At 34.8% G+C, this 20,592-nt stretch overlaps 2 protein-coding genes and 1 long non-coding RNA gene across 3 annotated transcripts; 2 read left to right on the top strand and 1 right to left on the bottom strand.

Moving 5' to 3' along the window:
• Positions 1 to 9,532: 9,532 nt before the first annotated feature.
• On the bottom strand, positions 9,533 to 12,588 carry LOC113272190 (putative receptor-like protein kinase At4g00960). Its single transcript, XM_026522074.1, has 9 exons — positions 12,099 to 12,588; positions 11,793 to 11,996; positions 11,540 to 11,689; positions 11,318 to 11,442; positions 11,015 to 11,225; positions 10,660 to 10,897; positions 10,512 to 10,582; positions 10,005 to 10,093; positions 9,533 to 9,892 (listed from the first exon to the last, which is right to left on the bottom strand). The coding sequence occupies exons 1-9, from the start codon at positions 12,586 to 12,588 to the stop codon at positions 9,533 to 9,535; spliced, it is 1,938 nt and encodes a 645-aa protein (XP_026377859.1).
• A 548-nt stretch (positions 12,589 to 13,136) lies between these two features.
• LOC113274969 lies at positions 13,137 to 13,952 on the top strand. Its single transcript, XR_003323348.1, has 3 exons — positions 13,137 to 13,440; positions 13,536 to 13,590; positions 13,686 to 13,952. It is a non-coding gene; the product is annotated as an uncharacterized LOC113274969 (long non-coding RNA).
• A 3,507-nt stretch (positions 13,953 to 17,459) lies between these two features.
• LOC113274967 (geraniol 8-hydroxylase-like) lies at positions 17,460 to 20,234 on the top strand. Its single transcript, XM_026524394.1, has 2 exons — positions 17,460 to 19,170; positions 19,475 to 20,234. The coding sequence occupies exons 1-2, from the start codon at positions 18,169 to 18,171 to the stop codon at positions 20,081 to 20,083; spliced, it is 1,611 nt and encodes a 536-aa protein (XP_026380179.1). The 5' UTR covers positions 17,460 to 18,168; the 3' UTR covers positions 20,084 to 20,234.
• The last annotated feature ends 358 nt before the right edge of the window (positions 20,235 to 20,592 follow it).

The raw sequence follows: 20,592 nt of genomic DNA, 5'->3' as shown, positions 1-20,592 counted from the left end.
ATATGGTTTACAGAAGAAGACCGGATAAAATTTTGTAATCAACATAAATATATATCATCTTGATTTCTGTCTAATTGTTTTGCTTTATTTCATTAACTGGTAAACTAACATGTAATTTTTTATAAAGGATAAGATGATTCAGCTTCGAAAAAAAAACATTATTGAAGGAGAGCAAAGAAATGAAGATGATATTTACAATGAGGTTTTTGGAAGAAGATTTAAAAGAAGTGAGTATCGTGGCTTATGGAGATTTGGTTAAAAACTTAGAAAATAAGATCCAGAAGATGCAAGCAGACTACGAATTATTCCAGCACGAGATTCAAATGTTGAACCAAATATACCTGGATGAATAGTTCAAGTTATGAATATAGTATTTAAATTTTTAGTGTCTAGTATAATACATAAGAGATTTCGTTTGTAGATGAATTTCAGTTTATGTTAGTTTTATTACTTTTAGGTTGTTTGTAATCTCATATTTAAATATTTGATTTAATAAAATTTAAATCTTTTGTGAATTTTTTGTTACTATTTTCGCATACGGTTAATAAATAACTTGTAGAGCCGAATAATTTTGTCTTTGAAATTCTCTTCTAAGGAAAACAAGTAGTCCTTAATAATAAAGTATTTAGGGACCAAAAAAAACCTTTCTAATGAAGAACAAAGTTGTCTGAGAAATTCATTTTTTAAGGAAAAATGAATTGTCATTGAAAAAAAAACGTATTTATCTTTGAAAAAAGACTTATTTTTTAGAGGCGATTTTTTCAGAGGGCAAGTATTTTGTCTTTGAAAAAACGTTTCGAGGCAAAACATGTTTCTTTTAGAGGAAAAAAAAAGTTGTCTTTCAAAGTTTGTTTTAACGGAAAAATGAATTGTCTTTGATAAAAAAAATTAGAGACAAGAATAAATCTTTAGGAGAGGAGGAAATTTGTCTCCAAAAATTCTTTCGGAGGAAAAACATTTGGTCACTAATAAAATATTCAGAGACGAACAAGTTAGTCTTCAAAATTTGATATTTAGGGGCTATTGATTTTGTTTCTGATCAAATTAATTAGAGACAAATTTATTTGTTCCAGATAATTACTATTAAAGACAAATTAAATAGACACAGAACTTTCGTTTTTGAGACAATTTTTTTGGTCTTAAACAGTTATCATTAAAGATAAATTAAACTGACACAAAACTTTCGTTTTTGAGACAATTTTATTGGTCTTAAATAGTTATCATTAAAGACAAATTAATTTGTCCTAGAATTTACATTTTTGCGACAAAAATCTTGCTTGCAAAAAATATCTTTTGGTGTCGAATTTTTTAGCCATTAAAATAACTTTCGCAGACAACTTTATTTCGTCGATGAAAGAGACTTTTGTTGACAATAAATTTTTAGTTCTTAATTAATATTTCTCGTGACCGTTCATAATTTTGTCACGATATACTTTCCCAGACGGAGTATTTGAGACAACTTCGTGACAAATAAAAATTGATCTCAAAAAATATTTCGATACAGAAAAAGAGGATTTCCTGACAAATTTTTTTGACACTAAAGCCCCATTTTCTTGTAGTGAAGTAATCCCAATTCGATTTTACGTCAATTTATAATATTTGATAATTTTAACTTTAGGGTAATATCATATATAATTTTTTTCCAAAATATAATCTACTATAAATTCGCTACTAACCTAATTACTATTAATACTATTATACAATTTTATTTTATTTTAATTCTAATATTGCGCTAAGCATCCAAATACTATTATTACTACTTTTATTTTAGAGATTTACTGGGTCATTTATTAGTTTAAAAATAATTTCGGTACAAAATTACTAACAAGTTGAGTTTTGTATGTTATACCTTATATCTTCACTTCCTAAAGTCTAATGCCTAATAAGTATTATATTACTTATTTAGTTTAAACGCAAAATATATTTCTAATTTTTTATTAATATAATTTACAAAACTTAATCGTAAATAAGAGTTATTAATTTTTCCAGAACTATTTAATCATAATTATTTTTATCGCTATATATCTTTAATGAGATTTTTGTTAAGTTAAATTCAATAATTTTAGCACTACTTTATTAAAATTATTATTACTACTATTGTCATTTATAGTTACTAATATAATATTTTTATAATTGCTGGTTGAACTATTATCCTAACTACTCTTACAAATATTATTGAGTCCAAAAATATTATTAACATTTATGTAATTATAAATTGTTGAATCTTCGTATAAGCCAAGGTGCTCAATAATTTTATATATAGCTTTCATGATTTATCAATAATACTAATCTCACTATTTTTCTAATATCGAATTATGTTCGTGTTCATACTTTTTCAATTAATTATTTTCAATCTTTCTTAGCTAATGTTATTGGTGTACCCTACAACTTTTACTTCATTACGTAAACAAATAACCAAACAAACAAATCAATCAATCAAATAAATGTTTTAATTATTGATAGGTTTTAGTGATTAAGATTTATCTCACAACCCAACCCAGTTCTAAACTAATCTAATTCACTAACTGGCACTGGCTATTTCTATATTTTCCCATATAAGATCTAATAGTGAGTTCTGATACCAACACTGTAGCGCCCCCAAATCTAGCAGCTAACTAATCCAAGAGATTAACTAAACAAAGAGGCACTGAGAATCTAAATCATTTAATTAAACATTCAATTAAGAAATCTGTTACAAAACTTAACCCAAAACTAGCCCCGCTCAGAAATATATATACAAGAACTCCTTTCAAATGATACATATAAAAAAGTCATTGGTTTGCAAATAAAATATACAACATAATAAACATAGCGGAAGTAATCTAACAAACAGACTCAACTCCTTGAAGCTTTCGCTGCGCAACTCTGATTTGTCTTTGAAACTGAAAGTGGGAAAGGGTGAGCACATCATCCCTAGAAGGGGTGCCAAGCAGGAATAACATTTAACTTTAAAGAAATCATGAGCAAGATTTGGAAACCAATACATGTTTTCCCAAATATCAAAGTGACTAAATCACTGGAAATACACAAATATGTATATGGACAAACTCCTTCGTCAAACAATGTATAATAATAATGTCGGGTTGTTCCACACCTAATAATATATTGATGCCGGATTGTTCCACACCTAATATGCATAAAAGCTGAAAGTAAATAGGTATAAATGTGAAGGAGCGTATCCTATATACCACAAGTGGAAATTCTTATTTCCCATAACAATTCATAATGACATACATTACAAGTCCTTTCTTATTCATGGAAAGATTAAAGAAACAACAGAACAATCATAACACAAACTAAACAATGCATGCAATGCACGAACAGACAATGCATGAGTTTGTTAAACATAAACTTTTGTAAAAGAGACAACAATGGTTTCAGAAGAGTTAAAATTATTCCCACCTCTCTTGATGACAAGCCACGCCTACCTCGAGATCCACGATCCACTGGTTCGTCATTTGAACCGATTGTTGTTAATAACTAGTTGTTAATCATACAAGCACTCTAAGAGTATAGCCAAAAGGCTCACACAAGGCTCATAACATAAATCATACAAGTTCCAGTTATAAGCTAAGTGAACTATCTAATGGTTCTATGCTCATTATGGTATCTCATTCTCTACCTTTAACATAACTAAGGGTTTAGTATTCCAATTAGGTTGATTCTATAGTCCATTAGCTAAGTCTTATGAATATCTACAACTTTGTAGAAGAAACCAATGTCTAATTCAGACCACAAGAGGTCCAAAACATCTAATTACGAAAACTTCCATAAGCCCAAGTCCACTAACCAAATCCATTACTCTAAAGCCTAGTCCACCAGAGTCTAACTAACAGTCATTAACTGTCAGTCTAACATTCAACAGGTCTCTAACAGTCAACGTCTAAGGTCAGGTCAACAGTCAAGGTCAAAGTCAAATAGGAATCGGTCAACTGAGTCAATTCGGGTCAAGGTAAGAAAAACTCAGTGTGTTAAAACGATTCAACTGAGTCAGCTAAACAAAACCAAATCAGACTGAGTAAGTTCAGTCAGGCATGCCAAAGGTTCTTACACAACTATAACTCTATCTTTATAACACTAACTCAAGTTCAAATTCAAACTATACATACATCATTTTATTCAAATAGAATTCAACAATTCAATTACAATAAACACAACTATAGCCTACCTGCAGTTCAGCAGTTCCAAGCTTTCACAGCAATCACTGTTTACAACTCTACAATCACCATTCTCAGTATTACAACGCCACTTACTTCAACAGAAATACCAACTCAACCTTCATTTGCAACTATTCAATTCCCAATCCTATACACACACTGCCTACACCAGTAACTATAGCACAATGCTTCACATTCACTATCAAAACCAACACAACCACCAAAACCAACTCCACTGACAACCATCACTTGCAACTCCCCTAAACTATGTAACAAACCCATCATTCATCTTCATAAACAACACCACCAGTTCATTTCCAAAACAATACCCACATCAACCTCGGTTCAAAATCCAATCACTGCAACTCCAATGACCCATGCATCTATGAATCTCAACATTAACAGTTCCACTTAAGTTCAATAACTCCAGCAACACATAAATGTTCTTCATTTCAAATACTAAATCTTCTTCCCTGCCAATTAAACATTTAAAACAATCTGCATCCCCATCGATAACTTTTATAGTTCAACTGTGCAACCCTTCCAATTACATTATCTCACAGCCAACACTAACTGCATCTTCAATTCCATTATCTAATTCTATTCAGTTCAATCCTACTTTGTATCTCAATCACATTACTAAATACACAAACACAGTCAAAGCAAAACCATCAAACATTCTCAAAGCCCCAGGTCCACTCAACACATACACCTCCATCCCAACTCTTAGTTCAACAACAAACCCATGAACTCAGTAATGAAAATCAATAAACATTACTAAGTTAACTAAGAAGAACAAGTTACCTCAGGTTAACCTTGTTGAAGCAACTGAAACCAAACTTCTCTTCACCTTGATTCAATTCAGCAACATGCCATCACAGGCTCATTAATTAACCCCAGTTCAAATGGAAACCCCAACTTCTTTCTGAATTATTACTTCATCACTTGAAACCTGATTTCATCTTCAATTCCACCCAATTCCACTCGATCATTCAATACCCATCTCAATTCATCTCACCAGAACATCAATACATCTTCTAAATCTTCTCTGAGTCTTTTCTTATGAAACCCTAACTACTGATTCGGTCCTCAAACAACGATCTACAAGTTTAATCAAACCTCAACCCTTCTAATCTTCAATTGATTCAACAAGGTTTGATTGGATGAGGTTCAATCAAACCTCATCCATCAGGGACTCAATACACTAATCAATTCCACGAAACCTCAATTAAAGTTCATCTTCCAGAAAACCCTAACTTCAATTCATAACAGAAACTCAATCCTCTTCATCTCGTGCTTAATTAACCACAACATCATCATCATCTTCTACTTAACATGTTCTCATTCTTCAATTAAATCTCTCAAATCGAACTCTCAAACTCATCTCTCAAACGTCGGTAGAAAAAGAAGAACAGGGGAAGAAGGAAAGAGAAGAAGAAAAGAAGAGAATAAAAAAGAAAATAAGAGAGATAGAGTTTATCTTCTCAACCCGGTCTAGATAAGACCAAAGGAAGTTCATGAAACACCCGCTGAATTGGATAAGGGAAGCCCTAGTCGGTCTAATGGCAAAAGTATTATTTTTCCCTTATCACTATTCTGATGATTTCTTCTTCGTCTGGTAATCGATTGACACGTTCGAGTAGTCCTTTCCACGTAACTTTTCGAGATCTATCTAATGATATTAGTTTCGTATCTAAATCGTTGTTAGATTAATTTCTATTAATTATTGTTCGTGTTAAACTAATCGAGTCCTTAGAGGCTAAATCGTCTCTTGACTAGTATAATAGCGTTGACGAACTTGAAGGTCTTTACATCTGGCTTGATACGTTTGCGTGTTTCTTCAGTAATCGCTCAGATAAAGCAGTTTCAACGGATGGAAGAGCTGAACGATGAAGATTAGCACCCCTGACTGATTCAAACTCTTCTCGTAGAGATATTAAGAGTTGAACCAGTCTTGTCTCTTCTCTATATTTTCCCATATTGCTAAGACAGTTTTCCATTTTGGCTCCATAAGAGCAAGTTGATTCAAATTACAGACATCTCAGAGTGAAAATCAGAAATCGATTGATCTAATGGTTGCTTCATAGAACGAATATCTAGTTCAAGTTTGTATCTTTGAGCAAAGTTAATTTGTGGGTACCTTTTTGTTAGAAAGTCCCAAGCATCTTTAGCAACTTCAAATCTTGTAAGATACATACTGATTGAAGTAATCACTGTGTTTCCAATCCAAGTCAGGATCTTGTGATTGTTTATCTTCCAGGTTTCAATACTACTTACTGATGTTTCTGTTCCCTTCTCTTTGATGATAGAAGTAGAATCTTTGGGTTTTGTTTATGTCACATATATGTATATCAACATGATTTTGCCTTTGAGAAAGCTTTTCATAAGAAAAGACCAGTGAGTGTAATTAGTACTATCTAGTTTTGCAGTAATAGGTTGAAAATCTTCGCGTGACATGATTTTCAGAGGATGAAAGAGGAGTAACTGGATTAGCGTTTATAACTGAAGGTAAAAGAGGTGTTGAGACACAAGAGTAAATGATTCCTGGCTGGCTTAAGAAGATTGTTTGTTTGCAGCAGAAGGTGGCCTTTCAGATCTTACCTAGCTCTGATGCCATGATAAAACATGAGCATCAGAGGAAAACTAGACAGGTAGAGAGAAAAATCTCTGTTGCATTGTATCCATTAGATGGTCTAAGCCATAATACATATACAAGGATTACAACGAGAAAAATGGAAACAAAATATACAAAAGATACGTACAAGAGATACGTACAATACTATGAAAAAATTCAATATATATGCAGTTAAGGAGAAGGTATGACAAGATATTATAGTATCTCGTAACAAAGATCATTGCTGAAGTTTTTTTGAGTATTATTTTGTGCAGTTTATGCGCTGAGACACAAACGCCCTATCGATATTTTTCCATGTCTAGAATTAGTCATGGGTTTCACATAGTTATGATTATACCCCAACAGCAATGAGGAATCTGAATCCACAATGCTGTTGTTGTAGACTGAATGTAGCGGTGTAGGTTAAACTAGCTTTTTTGTTTGGGCTTTTGCCTTTGCTTTAAAATTTGTTCTCTTGAGTTTTTATGGTGTTTTGATACTTTGAATCTCTTTTCACTCCACCTTTGTGCACTTGATAGTGCCTTCTCTAGTGTTTCTGTTTTCTCTTTGTTTGTACTTCTTGCGCCATCAATAAAATTTAAACCTTTTTTGTTCCAAAAAATATATATATATTTGATGCCGGAAAATGAAGTTGAATAAAATAATGTGAAACAAACCATAAACTATTTTCGAAATGTAATTACATTTATCAATCGTCCGCAAAAGAGGTGTGGGAATTTTTCTCACACAAATTTATGACCATAGTGGGAATTAAGTGTTTGACCCTCCCCCACTCTTTCTTACTCAAATGGCCTTTGGCTTAAAACTCAATTTTAAAAAAACTAACCAATTTTATTGAAATGACCCTAGATAAACCTGGCATTTTTAGAGGCGACACTAAAAGACAAAAAAGGTCACCCAAACGTAATTCTAAGCTATCCCTTATCTCTGATTTTTCGAAATGGCAAATATGTCCTTATATAATCGGGAGCCTACACCATAATCGGTAGGTTAGAGGTGAACCGGTAGGTTAAATTGAAATTGTACCTACCGATTATAGTGTAGATACTTCGGCTAATAATCCCTTTTATAATCGGTAGGTTATCCAACTTATATGACTACCAATTATAAGTTTCCCCAAAATGAGTTTATTTCTAAAATCCTTCATGTATTGAATTTTCAAACCTGGTATAATCGGAAGGGAATACAACTTAACAACCTACCGATTATAAGGAGTCCCAGATCGAACCCTTGCCATAATCCGTAGATTGAATAAGGAGCCCCATATTCAACCTTGGCCAAATTCCATAGGTTCTGAGGGGTGCAGAGCCAACCATAACCACTTGGCTTAAGTTGTGGATGTATCCATAATCGGAGACTAAATAGATTACAAAACCTACCGATTATAAGTTGTCCCAAAATGAGTTTTTTCTAAAATCCTTCACGTAATGAATTTTAAAACCTGTTATAATCGGAAGTTTGTACAGCTTAACAACCTACCGATTATAAGGAGTCCCAGATCGAACCCTTGCCATATTTCATAGGTTTTGAGTGTACACAGCCAGCCACAACCACTTGGTTCGTGTTTTGGATGCAGCGGTAATCGGAATTTTAATATGTTCCACAACCTTCCGATTATAATTGCCCCAAAATGAGTTTTTTCAAAAATCCTTCATGTAATGAATTTTGAAATCTAGCCTAATCGGTAGGATGTATTACTTCTTACCGTCCGATTATACAGTTGCCCCAAATTTGGTTTTTGCAGAAATCTCAAAATTTTCGAATTTGAGAACTAAAATAATCGGCAGATAATAGGACTTCTGATTATACAGTTGCCCCAGATTTTGTTTTAGCAGAAATCTCATTTTTTTCGAATTTGGGAACTAGAATAATCGGTAGTTAACCTGCCTACCGATTCTAAGTTGCCCAAAATTTCTTCTTTGACGAAGTCACCAATTTTGGGAATTTTGGAGGTACTATAATCGGTAGCTTAGTGAGGTTCTCAGTGCTACCGATTGTTATAGAAGCCAGATATGAGTTAGGCACAAAAACGCACTTAATCGGTAGTATAATCACGTAAATAAGCTTCCGATTGCGGTATATTAATCGGACACAGAAAAGCTTCCGATTGTGTAAAGGCATTAACGTATTCTCCGCGTTTTTGGACATCCCTTAACGTTGTGTATGGGTTGGGAATAAAAAAGTCGCCCCTAATTCTTTTGGGGTCACCCCTAAAAATGCAAGGTTGAAAAAGAAGGAGGGTCATTTGGATAAAGATGTTTGATGATGTTATCAAATGATAAATTATATCCTTTAAGGGTATAATCGTCATATTAACTTAAACATAACATGTCTCACAAATCATACGTAAGAATTCGATAAATTTTATATATTTGGAAAGCTTTTTGAAAGAGCGACACAACGAGCGTAAATACAACTATCAAATTTTCATTTCACGAAATTTTTTATTCTCTAAATAATTTTTTAAATTTTCTTCATATTTTGTAGTGTGCAAACAATATGCACACTAATTTTATGTGCATGAACTATACACACTGATTTCTGTACATAATTTTTTAAATTTTCTTCATATTTTATTGTGTGCAGGTAATATGCACACTGATTTTATGTGCAGGCATATGCACACCGGTTATAATATTCCAGAGCCACTGGAATAATTTGCAAATTTTATTAAATAACCCTGGGGACAAAAGAATAAGACCCATAATTTTCCAGGGTCATAAGAATAAATTTCTCATGACTATATGCAGGCACGCAAGGGTAATTTTAAACCACCGTTATCTGGGTATGTCTCGCTAACAGAAATGTCGTTTACAGAATATGATTTTGAGCGGCTCTTAGATTGTTCTAAAGAGTTGGGCATATTCAATCCCATTACGCTTCCTGCAAAATGTGCAGGCTGTGAAGTTGATGCTAGAGTAATTGAGTAGCTACTGAGCATCAAAACAACAGAAGACATGGTGGGTCTATCTTCGATATTATCTTGCACACATAATAATCCAATGTGTATACTTCTAATCACTTCATTTCGCGAAAAACTTCCAGATGAAGTTGTATCCATCACCTCCAAAGGTGTACCATCTCTCCAGCTTTTCCATGACTGCGTTTAGGAAATGCGTCGAGGTTAATTATAGACTGAAAGGGGTGTTCATTCCATTCTTTCTTAATTTCTTATTGGGATGGAGTACTTCGTCAAACAAGTTCATACTTACATAGCTTAGAAGGTCTGGTGATGAAGCTGACTCATAGAAACTGGAAATCTTCCGTCCACTTACGATTTCCAAGAGCAAAACCCCAAAACCTGTTTGGTACAGTTTTGAAAAACAGTTTTCAAAAATAGTTTTCCACTGTTTTAAAAACATACCATTTTTTCCTTGTTTTCATTTTCTAAAAATTGTTTGGTAAACTGTTTTTGAAAACAAGGAAAACCAACTAAATCGGATCAAATGTAAAGATTCGTCTAAGAGATAGTGATATTAGCCATGACTCACTTGCAGTCATTCCCCATCTCTTACTTTGTTCTGAAAAGAAGAAAAGAATAAAGAAAAGAAAAAAAGAGAAAACACAGAAAACAATAATTTGTTGTTTTCATTTTTTTGTTTTTAAAAACAGAAAACAGATAGAAACCATTTTCTGAAAATGTCCTTACCAAACGCGTTTTCTCCTGTTTTCTGTTTTCTCTGTTTTTAAAAACAGAAAACTGTTTTTGAAAACTATACCAAACAGGACATAAACATCTGACTTCACAGAAAATAGTCCATGCAATGCATATTCTGGGGCCATGTAACCACTGTAGACGGTGCGGTCAGTTATTTACCAAACAGACACAAATCTTACATATAAACCATAGGAATATAGAATACTCACTATGTTCCGGCAATTCTACTTGTGTTACCCTGTGTTTGATCGACTTCGAAAAGCTTAGCCATGCCAAAGTCTGCAATTTTCGCTTCCATTTCCTCAGCTAACAAAATATTACCTGCTTTGAGATCCCTGTGAATAATTCTAAGCCGAGAATCTTCGTGAAGATATAGAAGTCCCCTGGCAATCCCTCCTATGATTTTGTAGCGCTTTTCCCAATCCAAAAGAGCTTTTCTTTCGGTATCTGCACATTATTAGTTAAGCACCAAGTACTGAAACGATAAAGGCAATTACAGAAGTTGCAACATCATGAGAAAATATGTGATTATTACAACAAATGGGAGACACGGGGCTTATATACCAAATAGATACTTGTCGAGACTTCCATTGGCTACATGTTCGTAGATGAGTATCTGCTCATGGCCTTGGAAACAAAAATCCAAAAGTCTGACAAGATTTCTATGTTGAAGCTTATTTAGCAAAACCACCTCATTCTTGAATTCCTGCAATCCTTGTCCTGAATTCACAGAGAGACGCTTCACCGCTATTTCTTGCCCATTTCGAAGCTTACCCTGTCAATGTTTAGTCAAATGTAAGAAATATTTCCCTGCTTACAAACTTTTGCCTACTGTTGATTTTATTTGTAATGAAGCCTAATTCTTACCTTGTAGACTACCCTAAAACCACCCTCGACAAGCTTGTTAGCATCAGAGAACTCATCTGTAGCATTTCTAATTGTAACCAAGTCGAATTGCAAAGAGTCTTGATTTTCGATTTGAACCGTGGAAGCTACAGAAATATAAAAAATGGTGTAATTTTGTTCGCCGGCTTGATATGTATATTATGACAACAAAATTAACATTAAACCAAAAACTGAAAAGCTTACCCGGAATATCAAATTTATTTGTCACCCTTCTCTTTCTCCTTAAGAAGTAAAAACACACTGCTAATACCAACAAAACTCCAACAACCACAGGAACAGCGACTGCAACAGTATTTGTACGTGATGGTTTTGGCCCAGGCAACGGATCTGTCACTGTATCCAAATTCGAGCAAGCTCAAGTTTTTTACGTGAGTAGAAAACAAATCCTAGCTTAAAACACAAAAGAAAAATACCAGCCCACGAATATAAGTAATACCTTTTCCGAAATCAGACGGTGATGGACCTGATGGTGGTGGTGGTGGTGCTAATTCGTAGAATAAATGATCATAATATCTGAGAAAACAACTTTGAGTATATATATGTCCTCCTCTTAATCCATTAAGATGAACAGGAATTCTACTAATCATATCTTGCAAGAAAGATGTACAAGAATCTCTTGATAAATCTCGAGTACATTCAACTATACCGTATATATTACTGAAGTCATTATACTCCATTGATCCAGCTTCAAACTTAGACGATTTCAACGTAGCGTTAGACTAGAGATTATTCATTAAAATACCTGGTTGATGATTGAATAAAACCGGATCAGTTACATTTTCCGGAATCCAACTCCAACCAATCTTACTTTTATCAACTAATCCGAAGAATCTAGTATTCGAGTAACTTAAAAGACATGTTTCAAGACGAATATCGACATCTATATGCTTCGAACATTTCTGAATGACAACAGCAGTTGATTCATTTAAACAAGTTTTGCAAGCATCCTTGGAAATATCACCGCGGCACTGAACAAGTCCATATACAGTATTATTTGCATTAGTTACCACTGAAGTATTGAAAAATCCATTAATAGAACCATTTGAAACCAAAGATGGAAGAAGAAATTTTTTAAGATTGGTTTCATATTCACTACCAGAAGTATAGTGAGTATTAGCATCACAATTTAGTAAAACCTCTTGAGCTTGAACATGTAATCCATGTAATAAGATGATAAACAGAAATAAAATTCGAATAATAAATTTTCTTGCAAACAGATTATGATTTTTCATTTCTGGAATGTTTTGCTTGAAATTTTGAACAACTTGCTTGCATGAGACGAGTTTATTTCAAAAAATAAAAAGTACCGACTTTTAACGTCTGGACCAGTGGGGTTGGACCTAATAACTTTGGACGCGTATATCTCACTCATTTAAAATCCTAAGCTCATTAGGCTCCACGTTCAACGATGATCCTCACCCACTCACAGAATTGCTCTGTTTCACTTTTCCTGAAAGGAGAGAAAAAAGAGGAATTCCCCCACAAATTTCGTCCAAAAAACATAAAACCAAAAAAACACATACCAAACCCTAAGAAAAAAGAAAAAACATAACTCTTCGTTTCCTCAACTCTGTCTTTTGATTTCGAAAAAATTCTTCGTCTCCTTCACTGAATCTTTAATCTTGCGTAATCTTTTGATTTCAATAACCTAGCCCTAATCTCTAACCTTGTGTCAATCTCAAGTAGTTGTTTCGAGGAGGATTGGGTTCTATTTCGAATCAACAGGTAAATTGAATTCAGCCATGATCTCTTTCGATCTCAACAGGTACACAAACGATAACTCTTAACCAGGTATGAATTTGACTTTTTCCTATCCTCTTTGCTTTGATCTTAATACTGTAGCTCAAGATTTTGATGATTTTATTAGGGTTTAATCTCAGGATTTCTATTATAATCTAGGGTTTAGTTTTGGGGTAATCTAGGGTTTGGTTTTGGGAAGAGCAGCTAAGAATGAGTCTAAATCGGTAAGAATGAGAATGGGTTAATCGGAGATGGGGGTTTGAGAGTTCTTGGATGATGATAAGAGTTGGGTTGAGATCGATTTGCAACCATATGAAGAAATCAATCGAGAAAAAATATTCCAGGTTCAAATATTTCTCTATTTTTTTCCCTATGAATTTCAATTGAATTTCTATTTCAGAATTACTTATACATTCAATGGGGCAATGGGTAGTTGCAGAGATGTTGTTGGTGTTGCTACCAGAGAAGCTACATCAATGGGGCAATGGATTCTGGTGTGTGCCATAGGCCCCGGCTCTGTCCAGATACTATGATCCAATACTTTGAAACTCACATTTTATTGATTCGATACGTTAAAACTCACTTGCAGGGGGTTGCTGTTGGTGCTGGATGGCAAAGTGTCATAGATTATGTGAACCTAGCCTGCTATTACTTGGTCAGAATTCCTGTTGGAATGATCCTCGGTTACCTTATCAACAAAAGCTAAATCCAGAGATCGTACAGACTTCAAACAACTAATGATATGCATCCAATCCAGAGAACAATCCTACAATCCAGAGACCATAAACTTTCCAGAAGCTTAAGGCTTTCCATTATGTACCTCTCCCTGTTCTACTTCTCTATGTTTAATTCATCGTCGTTATCCTTTATTTTTTTATATTTTTTTTGATTGTTGGTAGTTGGTTCTTTTACAGATTTTGGAACAGTAATTACGTAAACCCTAATTTATGTTCTACAATCACAACAATCCTTTACGTAAACCTTAATTTATGTTTCATGTGCAGGTGAGATGAACAAAACTGGATCAAGTAGAAATTAGTTAGACTTGATCAAGGTTGAAGGATGAACTCTGTGGCGTTATCAAACTTGAAGTCTAGATGCATTCTTAGGGATTACAAGTATTCAAGGTAAGATGATGGATGAACAAGATTTAGTTGTTTGTTATTTATTTTGTTATAGTTGTTTTTATTTCGTTTTATTTCGGATTTTTCTGTTTGCGAACCGAACCCTAACCCTTTTGTTTGTGTCTCTTTGATTCTATGAGTCTATAAACAGTACAAAGAAGTGAGGCGCATAGATTAAGCAGCTTTGTTTTCATCAGGTACGATTTTTCGTCACACCAAAATAGTGCTTGGCTTATTACAGGGAGAATTTCGCTTATGAGCACTGGGATGATATCCTCGACATCCGTAATCAATATTGAGGTGGCTTTATGAATAGGTGATGGACTGAGGCCTGGATCAATTTATGATGCTAATGATACCGCTCAATTTTCCGAGCTTTTGACACAAGAAGAGCTAACACGTCGAGCGTGGGAGAAGGACGTATAGGTAAACTACATTCTGATTTTGCAAGTCAAGTGATCATATGCTTCACGGTTTCTTCCTATTTTCCTTTTTGTTCATTAGTTTTTTTCTCTGTCAAAAGCACCCTTATGTACCATAGCATGTCTATGGAAAGCCAAGTATTATTGTTTATGTGCTCATAGGTGATGAACGAAGGACCTGGGCATATTCCACTACACAAAATCCCTGAAAACATGGACAACAAGTCTACAAGGAATAAATATAGGTTTTGTGATTATATACTGTCTAAAGCATCTCTTCAATAGTTTTTCTTCTTTACTCTATCTTATTTGCTTATACTACATTCAATTTGTACATAATGAATTTGTTTGAATAGTCTTTCTTTTGTTTGCAACTTTTAATAGAACACTAAACTGTTAATGTGGCATTCTTTACTGCAAGGTTCTGGAAATCCTAAAAGGAATTCCCGCGGGGATAAAAGAAAAAACAAAAGCTTGATGCAAAAGGATAATTTTCTTAGGAGTGGTACATTCTACAAAAACTACCTGTGCCTCCAAATTTTCTCGCTGTACCAGATATTGTAGATGAACTACTATCAAATATTTATAGTAAACTGTTACCAATTTTCTTATTCATTGATTGTGTGTATGTTTAGCTTCTGTCGTTCAGCTAATAAACTTGGCAGTATATTAAATCTGGAAATTTGTTTAAGGATATTTTTGTGTAAATGCTTAAGAAAGTTCTCAAGCTAGCTGAAATCAACAAAAGCTCAAGATTAGGCCCTCCAAATTTTAAGTCTCATGATGTGGAAGCCAACGAATTGTGCGATACCTTCAAGTTAAGGGTAGAACTAAGGTATGCGTATTTTACATTGGTTAGGTTGATGATGTCCTGTTACTTATGCAAACTGTGAATCACTATTAACTGTTTCATAGGACAGAAAAAGGAATAGTTATTGAACTCTTTTCATGCTATAAATGGAGAAATTGCTGCTCACATATGAACTTGGTGAGCATTTGTACGTCTACGGTTCCTTGCACAAATCCTTATACCCAGTTAGACATGTTAATTCTAACCCAATTCTAGCCGGGAAAACTAATGCCTTTCCAGTTGATATTGCTGCTCGGCTAGCTTCCAAAAGTAATTTATGTGGCAGTCATTCGTTTCATTGTCCATATATATTTGGTGAACTGGAAAGTTGTCGGTATATTTAATTTATCAGGACGCCCATCCACAGCAGTAAAGGGAGATACAAAGGAACGATGAGGTCTATAATAAAGCTTAAGCATTACGCAACATCAAGAATGGGAACGATGAGAAACTATGTATAAATCAGCACCAACATATGGCGCTAGCCTTCTCGGTGTAGTTGTTACATGTTCATGACCCAACAGTCATGAATCCTAAAAACATTATTGTTGAAAGAGGTTCACACAAGCGGAGAATTGGTTTTATCTAACTCAAATATATATCTATTTTTTTATTTTTTGTATACACATTATGTTTTAGTTCATGCTCTAAATGTGAGCTTATTTTTCTTATTTTTCGGTTAAATTGCATTTAGTTATACCTATTTTTTTGTATACAGAGTTTGTGACAAAGCACACCTTTTTGGTTTTGTCGTACCATTTCCTTCATATTTGTTGCGGTGCATGTTATGTATCATACGTAGGTACTGAATGTATCTCTGTTCAACTTAGAAAGCACATTGTAGTTTCCAAGTATACTAGATTGTGGTGCCCTTTTGTTCCTAATGAGAAGCAGAGTCGGACCTTCATAATCTTATCTCATGTAGTTACCACAACATATTTGATTTTACAATTCTTTTCTGTCAATTTTCAGTATACACAAGTGGGGGATTCAGGTGGCAGTACCAGTTGCCAAAGCATTCGATTTTGCAATGACACTATCATTTAGAGAACTTTGCAGTGTAAAACCACTCAATCAAGCTACCGGATAATTTCACGTTCTCTATTGAACCACTTCCTTTCTCAGTTGAAGAGACAGAGTATAAGTGCATTATGGCGGTGCTTTTCATCGTCTCAATGTTTTCTTAAATGTCATTTTTATATGCTTCTTCATATTATAATTGTTTATATTTTTAATGGAAGTTCAACAACATGATGAGTAGGATATCTCAGAAGTGGTTTAGCGAGGCCGGTGTTCATTTTGTTGTTAAATGGGAAAGTGCATATGAAGAATAGTTGACTCCTAACTAATCAAAACACATAATTTCTTAAGAATGATTATACTCTCATCAAGACACACGTGAATTTCAGAGTTCTAGCAACTTTAATAAGATTACAAGAAATGGGGACTTGGGAGAAGCCGAGCTTTACCAAATCATATCGGGACTGGGGCGACGCGAAGCCGAGCTTTACAAAATCATATTGGGACTTGGGCGAGGCGAAGCCGAGCTTTACCAAATCATATCGGAACTGGGGCGAGGCGAAGCCGAGCTTTACCAAATCATATCGGGACTGGGGCGAGGCGAAACCGAGCTTTACCAAATCAAATGGGGACTGGGACGAGGCGAAGCCGAGCTTTACAAAATACAAAATATGGTTCAAAGAAAGAGGCATTGATGCATTGTATTTGTAGTTTGTAGTTGTAGATTAAATTGGTGAACCAAGTTTGAGAAGCTGCCCGGGCGTAGCACGGACAAAAAATCTAGTTAAAGACTAATTGGCCAAATTGTCTATGCTATAATTTTTCTTCTTAACCATTAAATACACGTCAGTGGACTCAGACTAAAAAATTGTTTGATGTTGCTTTTGATGGTCTACCCGAAATAAGCATATGGATTACCATTCTTATATGTTCAACTTACTCATACTTGATCTCAAGAAACATTCCAAAAGGATTCTTAAGATTCACTTCAATCCTCCCAGTCAGTCTCATCAATCCATCTCCTTGGTATCATTGGTTTCTTTATAGCTTGGCTTGCTAATTTCAAACTTCTTCTTTTCTCATTCAATCAAGGCCCTTTATCATCACCATATATTTCATTCCAATCTTTCATTTTTATTGCTTGTTTTCCCATTAATTTCAAACAAAACCCATCTCCCAAAGATCCTCAACTCAACAAATCCCTCTCTCAGAACCTTCTAATCTACTCCCTAAAGGGTTTAATTGTGGTCTTACTGGTGTTTATAATTATAAACAATATTTAAATCCAAAGTTCATCTTTTTCTATATTGTGTCCACATTTGGTTCCTCCTAGAACTCATTCTAATCATAGGTGCAGAGTTGTTGATCACTTATTCACTCACCTCCATAAAATCCCTCTTGCATGCTGCTGCTTCTGGTTGAGCAATGTCACTTGAGAGCCTTACAGTAGGAGATGACGTGGTGGTGGTGGTGGCGGCTACAGATTTTTTCTTTTTCTTTTTTTTGGTCTACGGCGACGTGTTATAGACCCTACTACTGCATTTTTAGCGATAACCCTTATCCATGTGTATGGGGTACATGAATATGATTTATGAGGCCACGATATGTGGTTACTATCGTTTTGCTCAAGAGTCAATATGAATTGGTACTCTCACTATGCGCCACCATTTATTTTTCTTCTACGTATATGAATTCCCAGGGGCCAGTGCTCTCATGTTGTGTTTCTCACTCACTGTTATCAGAATTTTAAGTTTGAGAGAGAGAAAAGAGATGGATTACCTGAATTATTTTCTGTGGATTTTGGTTTCATGTGCATTTTTTAAAATGTGTTCATGGATTACTATATCTTCGCATGCAAATCTTCCACCTGGTCCGGTTTCTTTACCAATCATTGGAAACCTTTTCCAGCTCGGAAAAAAGCCTCACAAATCACTGACTCGGCTTGCTGAAATTTACGGACCCTTAATGTCCTTAAAACTCGGTTCTATAACCGCAGTTGTCATTTCTTCTTCAACAATAGCCAAAGAAATTTTTCAAAAGCATGATCAATCTATTTCAAGTAGAATCGTCTTAGATGCAGTTAAGGTATGTGATCATCATAACACTTCAATGATATGGTTACCTGTTTCTCCTCAATGGAAAAATCTTAGAAAATTAGCAAATTCACTCATTTTCGCACCACAAAAGCTTGATTCAGATCAACACTTAAGGCAGCAAAAGTTAAATGACCTTATTTGTCACGTTCGCCGAAGCGCAAGCTCTGGCTCTGTGGTTGACATTGGTCAAGTTGCTTATACTACTGCTCTAAATTTGCTATCAAATACTTTCTTTTCAGTTGATTTAGCTGGTTTCAGTTCAGATTTTGATTCCACTTTTGAAGCTGCTATTAGAGGAGTAATGACGGAAGTAAGCAAGCCAAATTTTTCTGATTATTTTCCGATTCTTAAATTTTTGGATCTTCAAGGCTATAGACGTCGTATGAAGAATCATTTTGTAATACTGCATGGGATATTTGATAAGATAATAGACCAGAAGTTGTTGTTATCACAGTCTGCGGAGACAGAGAGTAGTACTTCAAGAGATGTGCTTGACATGATTCTCGACCCATGCACTGATGGGATTAAACTTCAACGGCGTGAAATTAGAGCTATACTTATGGTTGGTGCTAGTTTTCTTTGTTATTTGACATTTTACTTTATAATTAATTACTCCTTGGTATTGCTGTGAATTTTTGCATATAGTAGCATGCTTGATAGCTTGAACTTGCAGCCCACAAATATGACTCAAAAGTTGGCAAAATTTTAGTCTTGTTTTAGATGACTCCAAAAATTTCAGATAATGACTTGTGGCTGCAAATTTTCAACAAACCATGTTTAGATATGTCTTACCAAAATTAGATTTCCTCTTCCTTTTATGACCACAATAGTTTCTGACAAATCTTACAAAATGGTTCATGAATCAGGACTTCTTCTCTGCCGGTATAGATACTGCCTCATCCACGATAGAATGGGCAATGGCTGAACTAATTCGTAATCCATCTAAGATGCTAAAGGCTCAACAAGAGCTTTCAAACATCATTGGCAAAGACCGACCTATCGAAGAAAAAAATATCATTCGACTTCCTTACTTGCAGGCAATTGTGAAAGAAACTTTGCGCCTTCATCCACCAGCTCCATTATTAGTTCCTCACAAGGCAGAAATTGATTTTAAGTTCCACGATTTCGTTATCCCTAAGGGTACCCAAGTACTTGTCAATTCTTGGGCAATTAGTCGAGATCCTAACACATGGACGGAGCCAACTTCTTTTCAGCCTGAGAGGTTTTTAGCTTCCAAAATTGATTACAAAGGCCAAGATTTTGAGTTCATTCCATTTGGATCTGGACGTCGGATTTGTCCTGGTTTACCATTAGCACATAGGATGGTACATTCAATGTTGGGTTCGCTTCTACAGTCATTTGACTGGAAATTGGAAAATGGGTTGAACCCAAGAGATTTGGATATGGAGGACGAATTTGGGATTACATTAGTGAAGGCTAACAGGCTCCAAGCTATTCCGGTTATTAGGTCATAAATTATTCTGCACTTTGGATATGTATCCTGTAAACGGGAGTTCTGGCTTATTACATTTCATGATTTCCTGTGACAAAGTAAATTTGAGGCATTATCCTATAAATTGTATCGAATGTACTTCCGAGTGTTAATGAAAGTTACTGTTTCATAAATATGACTTCCTTTTTCTTTACTTTTTCAGATGAGGTAGATGTATTATTTTCTGAAATAGAGGCCAAGTTGACAGTGTCTCTTGGACTGCGCAGCAGGTAATCCTTAAAGTGAAAATATCTGCAAGTTTTTGACGGAAAATTAGGCCGCCATTTTTCATAGCGGACCTATCTATTCTGTATACGTTGTCCCCCCAACCAAAGAGATTCTGACTCCATTACTGGCTCAAACTTTGATATATACTATCATTTGCGGTAAAAGGAGGACGCAATTTACTGTCCACATTTGTTGTGTCTGGCTTGGTGCACATGATCCTCTACTATTTGGTCGGAGCATCTCCAATGCATAGGGTCAAGGTCA

Source organism: Papaver somniferum, chromosome 4, assembly GCF_003573695.1.
Source record: "Papaver somniferum cultivar HN1 chromosome 4, ASM357369v1, whole genome shotgun sequence".
Lineage (NCBI taxonomy): Eukaryota > Viridiplantae > Streptophyta > Magnoliopsida > Ranunculales > Papaveraceae > Papaver > Papaver somniferum.
The sequence above is the reverse complement of the archived record's forward strand: the minus strand, read 5'-3'. Positions and strand labels throughout refer to the sequence as shown.